The sequence below is a fragment of the Tripterygium wilfordii genome, chromosome 12 (assembly GCF_013401445.1).
Source record: "Tripterygium wilfordii isolate XIE 37 chromosome 12, ASM1340144v1, whole genome shotgun sequence".
Classification (NCBI taxonomy): Eukaryota; Viridiplantae; Streptophyta; class Magnoliopsida; order Celastrales; family Celastraceae; genus Tripterygium; species Tripterygium wilfordii.
In genome coordinates, this window is record NC_052243.1 from 12,000,045 (window position 1) to 12,016,648 (window position 16,604).

The window sequence follows — 16,604 nt, forward strand, 5'->3', positions numbered from 1 at the left end:
TTTTGATATTTATCTAAACCTAAAATCTTAAGATGATAGATTATGAATCTGTGTATATTAACCACTTAACTTATTTATACTTAGCAGATGTAAAATTCTAATAAAATGGGTATATCCCTAACATTAAAGGGATATGAATTGTTAAATTGTGTCTCTTTGACATCCAATGAAGTCACATGAATATCTCATAGAGATGAGATGGGTGATGATAAAAGTAGCCAGAAAAAAGATCCAATGAGAAGGAGGAGAGATAAGGTGGGAAGAGGCGAGCCTGAAAATTTGTGATGGAGATCCTACTCTTGGATTTCATGGTCTCCGCTCACCACAAGTTGGAAAACTAAGTCGTGGAGTGCAATTACACTCACATTTTTTGGATATGGACAATCTACATGTATGGTCTACCAAATTTAACATTTGTAGCATCACTTTTTCTTTTTAATGTGGAACCCACGAAGCTGTTCACCGAACAACTGATGATAAATTATTGATCATATGAAAGACCCCGCAACTCCTATGAACTAGTTGAAATCTGGGCTAAGACCCAGTACGAGAAGATAACGCAAGATAATATTCACACACGTTGGGCTAAGCAAAGGATCCATCTCGTAAATTACGATAATGAAAACAGTCATGAGACTTAAACTCACGACTTCCCGCTTGCGCTAATAATTAACAAACACTAGCACTGCTTTGATCTTACCAAACATATCATCAATCTAAATCCAATCTCTACCATGATTGCATAACAAATGAAGTTGTCCGACAATCTTGCATTAGTGCTTAAGATTTCCAACTTCCAAGTATGCCTTGATGTTATAAAAAGTATTGTAGAAATTTGCAGAAACACAGATGTCCAGATTGTACCTTGACTCGTTCATCATCAGATCTAATATAGTTCTTTCACAGAGAATAAGAAATTGTGTTGGGTGTGTGTTCAAATGAAGCAATCACTATACTTTAGCTTCAATATATTCTCATACCATATTAGTATGTGATTTGCTTTGCATTCCAAGATAACTACTACACAATGTGTTGTCAACACTCTTTTTGGTGAATGGTGATGACCCTCTAGTAATAAATTGGTTTTAGTGCATGATTAGTGTACCTTCCAAAAGATCCGGACATGTTTTTTTTTAATCGTGAGAACCTCTCAAAAGTATCCCGACAGAGTAAATTCCCGAACCTTACATCGCACCTTAGGATGTTTCTCTACAAGGGATCAAGATAATTCGTTGGCATTTTTGTCATGAATGTGGTTCTAAAATGTTGACGAGAGATTTCAAACCTAGAATCCATGAATTTACATGGAATGTTAGGAACAAACTCGATAGAATATTCTAAACACATGTCCGGACACCGTGTTTGGTTTAAGTATATGTGATTAGGATATTCACTTCAAAAATAACGTCAAGATGTCTTTTTTTTGGGGGTTGTCCAGTTTGTTATATTTTGTGAAAGCAATCCATGATTTTCAAATGGAACAAAATAGGCAATTTTAGGCTTCTAGAAGGTATCCAAAAATTCATGCGTTTTTTTTTTCTTTCAAAAAACTGACATTTCTGAAGACAAAAAATGTCCAAGGCCTTGGACACAGCCCACAGGCCCGCAACACAGTCTTCACGATTGGGTTTTATTTGGGCCTTTGAGGCCCAACTAATGAAACTCTAAGGCTTATGCCTAGGGCTGTTATTGGTACGGTTACCGTTACCAAACACGGAATACCGTTACCATACCAATTCTTTCGGTAACTCAAAAAATGTTACCGTTACCGTTACCGGAAGAGTCGGTATACCGATGGTCGGTATACCGATCGATCGGTAATGGTAAGTCGGTAATTGGTAAATTTACCAATTCTTAAACTTATTTAAAAAAGAGAAAGAAAAAAAAAATACATCAAGTAGTATTGTGTTTAATAGTCATTGTATGAAAGTACAACACTTTCATCTTGCCTACAATACCAACAATAAAAGTAATAGATTAATGAGAAGGATCATTGTGCTACATGTGAATAAGAGAAAATACCTATCAATCGGAGAAAAAAAGAAAGGAGAATTCACATAACATTATTCCAACAATCTATAACGGAAAATCTTTCATTTCATTAATTTCTAATATTTTTAGTATCCGAAGTGTTTTAAACTCCATAGCATGAAAGCTAGAAGAAACAAGATAAATAAAGATAAAAGACCATAATGGAAATGGAGAAGAAAAGCATGTAATCAATACCAACAAAGCATTTTGTTATGTAGCAAACGCTGTTTTAAAGTTAATGAAATTGCTACGAGTGATATATAAATGATAACCCTAAAAATAATAAATGGTCTAGATTAAATTAGATCAATCTAATGGTCATAATTAAATAAAACTAAAACTAAAAATAATATTAATATATATTTAATATATATGTCGGTAATCGGGAAATTTACCGGTTTTGAACTTTGCTTACCGTTACCGTTACCGAAATCATCGGTAAATTTACCGTACCGAACAATTGGTAACGGTATACCAATCTTCTGTTATTTTCGGTAACCAATTGATCGGTAATGGTATACCAATGGATAATTTACCATACCAATAACAGCCCTACTTATGCCTTTGGGTGGGCTATATTTGGGCCTAAGAGACCCAACTAATGAAACTTTAAGGCTTTAAGCCTTCGGGGGGTTAATAGCAATCCGTACAGAAGATCATTACGAGTTGGGCTGGACTTCCAACTCTATGGGCTAGCCTAGTGCCCTTAGCTCGTTATATGTGGCCCACGTAAGAGAATCATTTAGGGAAGGCCGAAATTGGAAAATTACATGCATACCCCTACCCACCCAAATTATCCACCCCCAACCCACTATGAGAATCGAACTTGGGGATCGTTGGAAGACCACTTACCGTTAGAAATGCAAGTCCAAATACATCAACATATATTGTTAGCTTTGGGCCACGAGCACATACAGATTTTTTCTCCTGAGTCATCTCCACAGTACTTAAGCCTAGAAAACATATTTGTTATGTGAGAGGTGTTTGGACTTTATTTATATATCACTCGGCTGGGTCACGTCAATCTGATGTGGAATTACAAGTCTTGAAGAAATCTCAATCCGGAATTTCTGGTGTATGCATGGACTGCCTAGCTTAGTTATTATTGCAGCATGGCTTCGTTAATGTAGAGTCGCCATCTCCATGAACTGTACACTTAGACTGACCATACGTACCCATAGTGATAGGTCCAATTATATACCATATCACCTCACAATCCAGCTCCACTCACCATCTTAGTCTCTCTCCCACTTATATACACATCCATGTCAAATACAACTTGATAGGAGACCTCCACGCTCTCTTATTCCACATGGATTTGACTAAATACACTCTACTAAATGCCTTGCCACTGTCATTCACTTGCAAAGCTGGCAAATCTTTCTGAAACATGCATGGCCCTTTACAAACAGGAATTGTTAAGAACCTAGCTCAACCACTAGTTCAAAATTGTAGAAACTGTTTACAAGTTAAGACCCTTTTACCATTAGACTCCATGACAAACCATTACGCTTTAATTTAATTATTCGCTAGACTTTTTTTTAGTAACCAATAACAACGATACCTTAGTAACCGTGAATGATACCATATGAGCTTATCCTTTGTACATCCAATATGAGTCTAAATTTATGGCATCAGGCCTGTGTAGAGAAGTTTCTCACCTGATGACAGAGTGAATTTAACTAAAACTCAAAGCATGACCACAAAGGGTTTTCTTTCTAGTGGGAATCGAGCTCAGTGCATGATCATAAGGATATTGCTCCCAGTGAGAATCTAACTCAAGATCTTCAAACCATAGCACCAAATAGAGTTGGTACCGGCAGAATTACATAAGTCACACTTTTGGGGTTCTAACCTAGGAGCGGAGTAGTTTTGATATCAAACCACTATTCTTTCTTCTTCTTTTTTTTTAACTAGGATTGACACAAACAAGTTAACATTTTGGACATTCAAAACGAGTCTAAACTCGAGCCTTTAGACCCGCAAACATTGAAGTTTTTCACTTGACGATAGAGTAAGCTGGGTCAAAACTCATTGTGTGGCCACTATCAAACCATTACCCCCAAAACTATAGAATTATTGGCGAACACCAAAGTAGACTCGTATACCTTTGGACCCATATATATACAATCCTACGTCTAGATTATAGTATACACCAAGTCTATTGCTTAATATGTTAATTCTAATTAAATTCATAATGACTCGGTTAGTTCTAGTTATTAACTTCGAATATCTTAAGGTACATCTCCCAGCAGAATCCATTCCTTATTTCCTTGACTTAAGCCGTTGACAATCTAATAAAATCACTAACAAATTACTTCTAAAGTAGCTGGGACTGTCATTACGTGTGCATGCTTGATCTAATTAATTAGGCCAATGCTTTATTAATTATAAAAACTTTGTTTAATTATGTTAATGTTCTCAGATGGGAAACTTATCCATTTTGACACCGTACATATGTCATGTGTAGACGTTCTTTATCTAAAATAAATGGGGAGCGAACACGTATATATACATATACTCTTTTTTTAAACTCAGAAGGACACCATACGATATTATCTTTTGAACATCTAATATGAGTTGAAACTCAGACCATCAAACTCGTTTGTAGAAATTTTCCATCTGATGATATTTTAAGTTGAGTCAATGACTAGTGAATGCCCACAGTATATATAGACATACCCACAAACATACATATATACCACAACTTTTTGTTTGTCAAAAAGAAAACATACCACAATTTGTTCCACGTTCTATTTGTATGACTTCTTAAAATGATAAGTTTGGCTAGAAAATTCAATGTATGTGACAACTTGATGGCCGATGCGTCATTAGAAAATGTACGGATGGCTCTTAATGTGATTTTTATTTTTTTGCATAGTGGAAAAGTCTACCTCTTAAATCTTAATTAACACATGGCGCCAACCCTAGTTGAAATTCTAAGTAGCACCATGAGGCAATGAGACTAATAACTTGTTTGATTCCTAACCTCGTCATTCTTTACCAACGTTTGGATCACACTCTTATACTATTTTCCTGGCATCATTACATTATTGATTTCCTTAACAATATTTGGTTAGATTAAAAATTACAATTATTAATTAAATATTTAAATTAAAAACATAAAAAATAAAAATAAAAATGAAAAAACAAAAACATTGTTTTATGTGATCAGATAATCAATGAAAAATAAAATGTTACAAATAAGCGAGGATTCAAAGGATTGTGTGATATTGTTAAAATTATATATTTTTCAAAATTATATTATAAGTATTTAATTAAAATAAGTGAGGATTCTACGATTCCTCCATTTCTAGTAGGAAAAGAGATTTCCTCCTTTAGGAGGAATCTAACTTTCTTTGGAACATAGGAGATCTCCTCCTAGATTTCAAGGATTACACCAATCAAATATAGAAATCCTTGACAAAAAGAAAACTCTTATTTCTGGAAAGGTAGATTAATCCGTGAACCGAACAATACCTAAATTATTGACTACGCTCAAATATAGGGTCTTTCGATCATTCTTAGTTCATTGCTTTTAGACATGTAATTAGGTGGTGGTACATATGTAATTTGGTGACTTTAGGATAAGCTACACTAGAATGACATAGATGCAAATTATGACCAAAGAAATAGAACATATATACGAGAAAAAAAAAGGTGGTTTAATTAGTCTCAGAAATGCTCATCACCTCTTTTAATTTGTTTTCCTTGATTGAATATTTTTCTTCTTCGTTGAATTTTCAATTCATATTTATAAACAAAAAGGAACAATTTATATTTCAATTTCTGTCAAAATTCACTCTATTAGATTTTGTTTATACCACATCACTCCGTCATACTATTTATACCTCATTAGTTGTGAATTTGAGGGTACGATGAATTGCAGAATATTCACCTTAAAAAACATTAATGTCTCTTTTCTTGGGTCGTGTCCAGTTTGTGCATCTCATTTTTGGGGGGAAAGCAGATTTCCTCCTTTAGGAGGAATTCAATCCAATTTTCCTTGAAATATTATATTTCAAGGATTACACCAATCAAATATAGAAATCCTTGACAAAAAAAAGCTCTCATTTCTAGAAAGGTAGATTAATCCGCGAATCAAATGACACCTAAACTGCTGACTACACTCAAAGATAGGGTATTTCTAAAAAAAAATTCACAAAAAATAATTGAAATAATCACCGATAACCAATTGATTGGTCAATCATTTTCATATTAAAAAACCGAAAAAAAATATCCTACCATTTATACCCCTACATACGTATAATTCATTTGAGATATTGTCCACGTTATGCCCTAAGATTAGCATGACTTTATCCTTCAAAAAGGGTTTGAAGTTTAGCTCAGCAAACACCAAACCGAAATTGGATTTTTTATATAAAAAAAACCTTCCATTCACGCTCGGACATGTAACGACTGAGTTGTCAAGATGTGGCAGTGAATAGACGACCCTATCCCCGCATGCATACATAACTACGTACCAAACCAAACGTGTGCCGCTCTCATGAACCTTCCATTTTAAATTTACCATATCGGATTTGTTTCCTTTTTCAATTCAATATTTTCAACAACCTTGGTTAACCTAACCATGGTTAGCTCCCAATTCTCAATTCAAACCGTGGTCAAGTTAATTTTGCAAGTCAGTGAGAGCCCCCTATATATTGGCCCATCCACTGCTTCGAGAGATCACGCCCTTCTTTCTCCTTTGCGTTTGCATACTGATCACAACTTTCGGTTTGATCTCTTTCCTTTCTGTTATTTTCTTAGGTATTACTTTGTGAATTTCGACTGATGTCTTCTATGTGTTTGATGATATTACAGAGAGAAGAAATGGCAGAGAACGGTGAATTCAGCTTTGCGAACAACGAAGGTGGTGCCGTTGGACGCAATGGCCTTTCGAAAATCCAAACAAACAAGAATAAGGCGCCCGAGGTGTGTCACGACGACAGTACGGCGCCGATTAAAGCTCAGACGATCGACGAGCTTCACTCTCTTCAGAAGAAAAGATCAGCTCCGACCACACCAATCAGCAACGGTCCGGCCGCTTTCGCTACCATTTCCGAGGAGGACCGCAGCAAACAGCAGCTCCAGTCCATCAGGTCTTATTAACGAAACGATAGACACAGTCGTGTCGTTTGTTTACGATTCTGATGTTAATTTTGATTTTTTGTTGGGATAGTGCGTCATTGGCGTCACTGACAAGGGAGACAGGACCGAAGGTGGTGAAGGGAGATCCGGCGAGGAAGACGGAGGGGCAGACGACGGCGCATGTTAGTCACGCTCAACATTACACGCCGACGCTGAACATTAGCGACAGTGCTCTGAAGTTCACTCACATCCTTTATAATCTCTCTCCTGCTGGTACTTTCTTTTTACTTTTCATGTTTGGACCGTGATGAGATTTCCACGCGTTTGGAACCGCATTCAGTTCAAAAGAAATTCCAAACCAAAAACCCTTTTTGAAAAAGATTTTATGGTTTTTTAGTTTATCAAATTATTGGCAATCATCAACTTAAGGTGTCGTTTGTTCTGGGGAATCCCCATTTTTTTTTACCAATGATTTTTATGTTTGTTTGGTGTAATTCGTGGAATAGTAAAGTTGGATTCGGTTTGGGAATAGTGGGAATTTTAATTTATTTTTAATTAAACACCTATAATGTTCTTTTGAGAAACACATAATTTCAACAATATCAAATAATTATGTATTTTAAATATGTCATTTTTATATTATTTTATTTCACATAAAAATATTTTTTTCATCTTTAAAGTTTTTAATTTAGATATTCAATTTCAAATTTATATTTGTCATGCATTGTAAAGTAATTGTAATTTTTACTCTAGCCAAACATTGTCAACAAAAATCATTGATGTCAAGAAAGTATTGTGACAATAAAAGGAATGACGATGCCAGAAAAATAATAGGGAATGGGAGGGTAATTTTGTCATTTGATATGTATTTTCGCAATAGTTGTAAAATTTAATGGTAGTATTAGACTATTAGCGGATACTTTAATAAAGTCACGGTTTCCCAATGAACTCGTTTTTAAAAGCTAATCATGATAAATTTTTAGAAGATTTTAGATGAGATCTTTTTGGATATATTGCTCGTTTAGTTTCTTAGTCCGACACGTGCCACACAAATTTAATTTGAAAGACAATTATGTGATGTAGATATCTCAGTATACTCGAATCAATAATATTGTCTGTTATTTGAGTTTATAAATTCACCGTGGATGAATCGAATCTTCACCATTTTGTTTGTTTTTCTGGATCATCGCTAAAGGTACTTGAGTTCAGATAAATGCCTTGTTGTGAGAGATGTTTGAGTTTTTTCCTTTATAAACTCCGTCGCTTAATACTATTCAAACGATACGGGACTACAAATTTGACACTAGACCAATCAATTAATTAATGTTATTACACATGTCTATGGTACAGAGCTTTACGAGCAAGCGATCAAGTATGAGAAGGGGTCATTCATAACGTCAACAGGTGCTATAGCCACACTATCTGGGGCAAAGACGGGCCGGGCTCCAAGAGATAAGCGTGTGGTTAAGGACGAAACCACCGAAGATGACCTTTGGTGGGGAAAGTAAGTGCTGCTTCTTTCTTTTCTCTTCCTTTTCCTTATCCATATATGCATAAACACTTTTGTACTGTGTTGTGTGTATTAAATATTAATGCAATGGATATCCACTTTTGGTTGATAGGGGCTCACCCAACATCGAAATGGACGAACATACTTTCTTGGTTAACAGGGAAAGAGCCGTTGATTACTTGAACTCCTTGGATAAGGTATAGTGCATAAAATTTGCCTATATTAGTGCACACACATCAAAATTCAATTGTGCGTTAGTGTAGTTTTTTTAAAAATTATGGCGTTTCCTTATTCAAGGGATTTGCTGCATTTGCATATTGTCTTGTTGCGAGCGTCATAACTCATAACCATCCTGAATTTGTTGGTATTTTGTCCGTCGTTCCATCATTTCAGCTTTTGACAGTTTCCTAGGTTATGATCATGGGTATGAAACCGCGTTACCCTTCGACCTGTTCCCAGAAAGTTGACGTAAGTGGGTCGGTCTGACCCATCTTTATATTCCTGAATGGTCCAGGAAGTTGACGTAATAACTAATTGCTAAGTGGATGGGCCTTACCTATCTCATATATCTACATGGCCCATTTTGTCTTTACATCGCAGGATTATATTCGTTAGTTATTAGAATCCTGTGCCCAGAATCCTAGATAAGAATGTGTCAGAAACCAAAGCCACCACCCCTGTCACTCACCGTTTCCCTGTGTTTGAACTCTCAAAGTTTATCAAGCTTGGAATTATTGGTTTGTGAGCCTTATCCAATCTTGTGGGTGTTATTCGGTTCATGGAAATTAGGACAGATGTGACTCCATAACCTCCTCCAGGTCCTAACCAGTAATGTATTTTTGCATATATTGTTGGCTTTCTAGATTTTATTCTTATTCGCATCGAATGAAACATAAAATTTTGAAAGAAAAAAAGTACTAAAAAAAGGTAGATAACTTTCATGCACAAGATTTCCGTAATGGATGGGTTTGTGGTGGACATGATATAAGCAGAACTCCACATGCTATACAAATTACCTAGGATATTTGTACCTAGTGTCTGTCTACATCATCAGCGAATATAGGATTTATACTTCACAATAATTATCTTTGATAATCTTGGATTGTTATTCTATATGAATAATAATCTGGCGATTCTGGATGTTTCAGGTCTTTGTGAATGATCAATTTCTGAACTGGGACCCAGAGAACCGCATCAAAGTTCGTATTGTATCTGCCAGAGCTTACCATTCCTTGTTCATGCACAACATGTAAGCATCGAGGCCAAGAATGCTTGAGTTCAGCTATATTTTCATTTCTCTTTATTGGCTAATCATGGCCGTATAAGTATTCTTAATCGTTTATGCTGCAAAAACACTTCCAATAGATAGAATTTAGTAGGCAAAAAAAGCAGGCCAAGTATAGTAGCTTAATTAGTGGACGTATAAAATAACTGGGTGGGTGACAGGTGCATCCGACCCACTCCTGAAGAGCTGGAGAACTTTGGGACTCCGGACTTCACTATATACAATGCTGGACAGTTCCCATGTAACCGTTACACACACTACATGACTTCCTCTACTAGCATAGACCTCAATCTTGCTAGAAGGGAAATGGTCATCCTTGGCACACAATATGCTGGGGAAATGAAGAAAGGCCTATTCAGCGTAATGCACTATCTCATGCCTAAGCGACGAATTCTCTCCTTACACTCTGGCTGCAATATGGGAAAAGAAGGCGATGTCGCCCTCTTCTTTGGACTGTCAGGTAGAGTATCAATTGGATCGATCATCGCACCAATCCAGCAATCAACCGATATGTGCCTCTTACGATTTTCTGCTTCATCCCTTTCCATTTAATTTTGTTTTGTACTCATGAATATCCTTCTGCAAATGCTTGTGATAGGTACTGGGAAGACAACTCTGTCTACTGATCACAATAGGTATTTAATTGGAGATGATGAACACTGCTGGACTGAGACTGGGGTCTCAAACATTGAAGGTGGTTGTTATGCCAAGTGCATTGATTTGTCAAGGGAGAAGGAGCCTGATATCTGGAATGCCATCAAATTTGGGACTGGTACCATTCTGATGTGTCCTTTTTTTGAATGTCAATAAGCCCCATAGTGAGTGTTTTCTACTTTGTAGTCTTCAGGGGTTTATTAATACTTCTTGTGCGTTGCAGTGTTGGAGAACGTGGTCTTTGATGAGCATACTCGTGAAGTGGATTACTCAGACAAATCTGTAACAGGTAACATTAACATATCAAGGCAGACTAGAAATATTGATTCGGCTTTCCCCTGTCAGGCTAACATTACCCTAATTGTTTCAGAGAACACTAGAGCTTCATACCCAATTGAGTATATTCCAAATGCCAAGATACCTTGTGTTGGTCCCCATCCAAAAAATGTAATCCTCCTGGCATGCGATGCATTTGGCGTGCTCCCACCGGTGAGCAAGTTAAGCTTGGCGCAGACCATGTACCATTTCATCAGCGGCTACACTGCTCTGGTACTTACTACAACTGCATTTCTCCACAACTTTTTGAGTAAATATGCAATAAGTTATCTAAATCTTCAGCTATCAGGCTAATAATGCAGTAGTTTCTAGAGCTAACATGTTATACTAACAATGCTAATAATATAGGTGGCCGGGACAGAGGATGGCATTAAAGAGCCAACAGCTACATTTTCAGCCTGCTTTGGTGCTGCATTCATAATGCTGCATCCTACTAGGTATGCTGCTATGCTGGCTGAGAAGATGCAGAAACATGGAGCTACCGGATGGCTTGTCAACACTGGCTGGTCAGGTGGAAGGTATGCAAATAAAAACACTCAATCCACATATATGCCATGCAATCAAATAACTGTATCTCTTTTAATCTCTTTATCTGTCTCTTCTTTGGCAGCTATGGATCAGGAAGCCGTATCAAATTAGCATACACCAGGAAAATCATCGATGCAATACATTCTGGGAGCCTTCTGAATACTAACTACACCAAGACTGAAGTGTTCGGGCTCGAGATCCCAACCGAGATTGAGGGTGTGCCTTCTGAAATCTTGGATCCAGTGAACACTGTAAGCTACCATTATTTTTTCTTCCACTTAACCAATTTTTCTCTGCTTTTGTCAAGCTCAGAGAGTTAATCTGTTATAATTTCTGCTGAATTGCAGTGGTCAGACAAGAAGGCCTATAAAGATACCCTCTTGAAGCTGGGAGGTCTATTTAAGAGCAACTTTGAGGTCTTCACAAGCCATAAGATTGGAAAAGACGACAACCTAACTGAGGAGATTGTTGCAGCTGGTCCTATTTTCTGATCCTGATGATTGTTTCGAGTTTGCTGCAAAGAAATTAAATTGAATAAAAATAAAAATAAAAATAAAAATAAAATAGAATAAAGAGAAGGCTGATACACCAAGTATGTAATCTTTCACCATATGCTTGTTTTAGCTTACATCGACTTTCTTTGTATTCTCTTGATTAACAGTTTTATTATTTAGAGGGTTTTGAGTTTTCTGGATTTAGTTTGGATTGCAAAAGGTTGAAATTAATAATAATTTTTTATTATATTGTGACGGAAATCAGTTGCAGACCATTCTCAAGTAATGTAATGCATTGATTTCTCCTGTGTAAGGTTTGCATGATCGTATCAATGTGCCCATTTATGTCCTCCAGCAATTACCCTTCGAAAGTCCTCTCCCTGATTTCTGCCATTTTTTTTCCATTTTTTTTTTTAAAAAAAAGCCTTTGAAATCAGATAGAAATAGTGATTTAAACGGTTCTCCAATGCATCAAAACTCTTCGAAGGTATATGTAAAAAAAAAACCTTTGAAAGGCAAACTAATTATCCATCTCTCTTGACCGGAGTTCCAAAGATGTCAGTCAATAACTTCACCTTGCTTGATTTGTAGGGGATGGACTTAGGTGGGGTGAAGAAGGAGAGAAGTTTTCCCTCAATTAACTCACAAACGTTTAATATGAATATTTTTGTAATTCACATCTCCGCACTCTCCTTAAATCTCATTAACTCTACCCACTTAACTCTACATTTTTCAATCAAGCAAAGCCGAAAAGCTGTTAAAGGTCTCCTTGAAATATTCAACTGGAAATTTTGGAGATTATTGAAACAAATCATAATCTCCAACAATACACATCTTTTGCTCTTACAAAAAAAAACACGACAAGACCTTATTAAATCTCCAGAATGGCCAAACAAACTGATTAAACCTTTGACAACAGAAAGTGGAATACTGCATTACCTGTTCATCATCACAAATTTACAGGTGTCCCTGAGGCACACTGTGAAAAGGGAACCCATAATTAAGCACACAACATATTATATATTGCATGATCAGCATGATGTTGCAAGTTGCATCCAACGTCTTAAATTGAGAATAAGTAGCCATCAAAACATTCTACAGCTTCAATAGACATTGATTCCCTTAATAACATACCCATATATTTTTTCTCATCAATATAAAACAAACTCCAGAGCAAACAGTCCAAAGGAGTTGAAAGGAGTCGGCAGAAAAGAGATGCACCAAATATTTTCTAGAGCTTGAAACGCATACTTTAGAAAGAAAAAAAAAACCCAAAAGGTAGTACAAAATTTGCATATTACTTTCACACCTCCACCACCGTTCCAAAGACATAAAAGAGTGAAGATTGAAGAGAAGTGAAGCCAAATTTCTTTGCAGCACGGATGAATTTAATTAGCTAAAACAAAGCATAAAAACATGCATTAATCTTTGAGTAATTGAAGTTGCAAAATGAGAGAGAAATGAGGGATAGAGGTTAACCACTTAATAGTTTGCGATTTAAGTTTCAAAGCCAAGAAGGCAGCTTATTTCAACAGTTTGTATCTTCCGACAGAAATTGTAATCTCCATTTTCTTAGAAAAGAAATTGTACACCTCAATGAATGTCCCTTAACCTGAATGATAAAGGCTCAACACTCATTGTCGTTGAACCAACACATAAGTCCACAATTTGAGCATTACTTTTACAGCACTAATATCTTGTTAAATAATTACGACTCACTGGTTGTGGTTGCATCATCTTTGTGCTTAATCATACCAGAATCCACAAGAACGGGAACCTCTGCTGCAAGCCAGGGAGCCAGACCCAAACAAAGTGCATGTGCCATACCGAACCTAGGACTGCCAAACCAAAAAAAAAAAATCACAAAAGCAACTTGCAAACAAAAAATTTAGATCAATACGTAAGGGAGCCAGTCTACCTTATACCTATGCATAAAGATTATAAAAGATGCTCTTGGATATGATGGTTAAAATATATCTGGAGTATGAGACAATCTCATGAATCCCTTGCCACTATGCTGTTTACAAACCATTCCCTTTCATCAATATAGCACGTCCATTTCAGAGATTTTACCGTATGTAAAATCCCTAACACGAAAACATATACAATTTTCTACCTTAAAATATATGAATGTTGATAGAATCGTGACTGATGGCAGCAAACAGTATATAACCATTAACCAGAACACAATATTTTCTTAATATACAGGAGACAAAGACAAATTGTTCTTGTGCCAAGGAAAATCAATCTAAAGCCACACAAAAACTCAAAAAAGTCAATAGAGAAATGTCCAGGACAAAAGCCATGAATCAAATGCAGGTGTGCACTGTGGAGTTCACTTTGACTCTTCGAGAGAAAACTGCAGAAATGCAGAATGACCACAAACAAATGTATCCTAATCAGTTTACAGCTCTTACATCAAGAACTAGAAAAGTAGGCCAATCAGTGCAATTAGGCCCAGTTGAGTAGAAATGGAGAATTCGCCTCTATCTCATCATACACAAAATAAAATTTTCGAACAGCATACACAAAATCACATATTTCGAACCTCATATCTTCAAATCGCACCAGCAAACCAAATTCATCAACAATACAAACGGCCTAATTTAAAACAAAGTTTTCATACCAATTTTTTGCCCAAAGAGGCTTGAAATGCACTGTCAAGCAAATCTTCCCTCCTCTATACATCTGAATTATAAAAACACCAATTAGAGAACTCCCAATTACCCAGAGACTAACGGAGCAAAAGTGATAATGAATTACAAAATTCACCTTCTGGGTCTTCCCGTCGAGTTGCGGGAGCTCAAGCTCGGGTGCCGTGGAGGGGTAAGTGACCGGGATATCAAATTGGAGGTCGAACTCATACTTGAGTAGGTTGTGCACGTACCAGCACTTGCCTGTCCAACGCGTCCCCTCCGGATTCGCAGCGGAGATTCGAAACCAATCGTTGTCGTTGGACTTGTTCATCTGCGTATACGCGATCAGAGCCTTGTACTCCTCTTTGAGTCTCTGCGTCCATGCCGCTCCGTCTCTTGGACCCGCTTTGGTTGTCAAGAGCGGTATCTGTGTCAGCGTCGACTTCGTATTCGGATCCCAACCCTCCATGTCTGGCTATTCTTCGCTTTTGTTAACCCTCGATTTTTGATCTGTCGACCTCCTGTTTCGGATTCGGGTGTCGGGTGATCCGTTAATTGAAATCTGGTTCAATTAATTTTTTTTTGTTTACTTTTTAGTTGTCATAGTAATATTTTCAATTTTTTTTAAATAAGAATACTTATATTAAAGTAAGCAGAGTATAATTAGGATCCACCTACATAAAGAGTACAATAAAATAAAAATCCAGAATCAAATACAAATATAATTCCAAAACAATAACGTGAGCAAAGAGTTATAACTCTTTTTTGGATGTAGCTAGTGGCTTTGAAGCAGCAATTATGACATTGAGGTGAACTGTCTTGAAAACTCTCAAAATAACGAGATTTGGAGAGGAGACATTGAAGTGTTGCGACGTTTTCTTCATAACTTTGATCTGGACAAGCGAAAGACAGACGTCACCGCCAACAAAACACATATCAACATTCAGAAAAGCCATATGTGAACGAGAGAGGGAGGAAACCACCTGATCAGTGGAGGAAAACACCAGATCTGAGGAGGAAATCTTCAGATATGGAAGGAGAGCCGTCGTAGATCTGTTGATGAAACTTATTGGATAGTCGATGAACTGTACCAAAAGATAGATCCCTACAACATTATTTATAACACTTAAATGTATAAAAGCATGGGGAAATAAATATATGGTATAGAGGAGACGGAGGAGGAGAAAACCCTCCTCCGTCCCAAATATTTTAATTAGTGGTGAATTGCCATTCGTTATATGGTAAGTCTAGTTTCAAAACCCTTGTTTTCATTTCAACTCTTCTTTTACTAAGTGAGGATCACATCTTAAAGATCCGATATGAGTCTAAATTCGAGTGTCAAATTAACATTTAATATGTGCATAAACTTTGACATTCAGACTTGTGCACACATAAGTTGGGTCAAAACACAACGTATGACCACAAATGTATTGTTCCTAGTGAAAATTGAACTTATGACCTTTCGAGTCTATATGATTTAGTTCTAAAGAGATTCACCGTTAAACTATCACCCGAGTTGTTTTATTTAGAAAGTTATGAGTTAGGGAGGTTTTGAGTTTGATTTTCACTAAGAACAATTCCATTGTAGTTATGCGTTGAGTTTTGGTCAAACTTATTTTGTACGGTAGGCCTCATATCGGTCAATAACTAAGTGACAAACTTGTATGTATCGTGTTAGATTAAAAAAAACCTATGAAGAGAGTCGACCTCAATGTCAGAGAGGTATTGTATTTTCACGATGCAAAGTAATCTCCACACAAATGTATGAACATTTATGAATATTCTTATTCCTCATCCGGAGATAAAAGTACTAATTGTTATTAAGGGAATCAAGAGAGGAAAAAGCATCTATCAATCTCATTTTCATCATCATAAAAAATAAAATAAAAAAAAATAAATCTCCCCCAATCAAACTTGACAATGGACTGGGTCATCAAAGGAATTATTTTGGAGGCCTGTTCAATTCTTAATAGGCTTCACGGACACCACATGGGCCGCTTTCTCAATGGGTGTAGGTGTGGGCCTCCTAATCTTGGACA

At 36.5% G+C, this 16,604-nt stretch overlaps 2 protein-coding genes across 2 annotated transcripts; one reads left to right on the plus strand and one right to left on the minus strand.

Moving 5' to 3' along the window:
- The first annotated feature begins 6,646 nt into the window (after window positions 1–6,646).
- LOC120011101 (phosphoenolpyruvate carboxykinase (ATP) 1-like) lies at window positions 6,647–12,190 on the plus strand. Its single transcript, XM_038862144.1, has 13 exons — window positions 6,647–6,768; window positions 6,856–7,133; window positions 7,214–7,395; window positions 8,473–8,626; window positions 8,745–8,829; window positions 9,781–9,881; window positions 10,079–10,377; window positions 10,516–10,689; window positions 10,795–10,860; window positions 10,942–11,120; window positions 11,256–11,425; window positions 11,518–11,686; window positions 11,783–12,190. The coding sequence occupies exons 2-13, from the start codon at window positions 6,865–6,867 to the stop codon at window positions 11,924–11,926; spliced, it is 1,992 nt and encodes a 663-aa protein (XP_038718072.1). The 5' UTR covers window positions 6,647–6,768; window positions 6,856–6,864; the 3' UTR covers window positions 11,927–12,190.
- Window positions 12,191–13,397: 1,207 nt separating this feature from the next.
- On the minus strand, window positions 13,398–15,089 carry LOC120011102 (ubiquitin-fold modifier-conjugating enzyme 1). Its single transcript, XM_038862145.1, has 3 exons — window positions 14,702–15,089; window positions 14,556–14,617; window positions 13,398–13,767 (listed from the first exon to the last, which is right to left on the minus strand). Exons 1-3 carry the CDS (start codon window positions 15,032–15,034, stop codon window positions 13,638–13,640), a joined length of 525 nt encoding a protein of 174 aa, XP_038718073.1. The 5' UTR covers window positions 15,035–15,089; the 3' UTR covers window positions 13,398–13,637.
- Between the last annotated feature and the right edge of the window lie 1,515 nt (window positions 15,090–16,604).

What these genes read in the sequence shown, in the direction of transcription:
- LOC120011101 (XM_038862144.1), top strand. Translation starts at nt 6,865, where the DNA reads ATGGCAGAGAACGGTGAATTCAGCTTTGCGAACAACGAAGGTGGTGCC. An exon ending in TGCCATCAAATTTGGGACTG is followed by an intron (nt 10,690 to 10,794) that starts GTACCATTCTGA and finishes TGTGCGTTGCAG; the next exon opens with TGTTGGAGAACGTGGTCTTT. An exon ending in ACTGGCTGGTCAGGTGGAAG is followed by an intron (nt 11,426 to 11,517) that starts GTATGCAAATAA and finishes CTTCTTTGGCAG; the next exon opens with CTATGGATCAGGAAGCCGTA.
- LOC120011102 (XM_038862145.1), bottom strand. Translation starts at nt 15,034, where the DNA reads ATGGAGGGTTGGGATCCGAATACGAAGTCGACGCTGACACAGATACCG. An exon ending in TCGACGGGAAGACCCAGAAG is followed by an intron (nt 14,618 to 14,701) that starts GTGAATTTTGTA and finishes TTTATAATTCAG; the next exon opens with ATGTATAGAGGAGGGAAGAT. An exon ending in CCTCTTTGGGCAAAAAATTG is followed by an intron (nt 13,768 to 14,555) that starts GTATGAAAACTT and finishes TTGGTTTGGCAG; the next exon opens with TCCTAGGTTCGGTATGGCAC.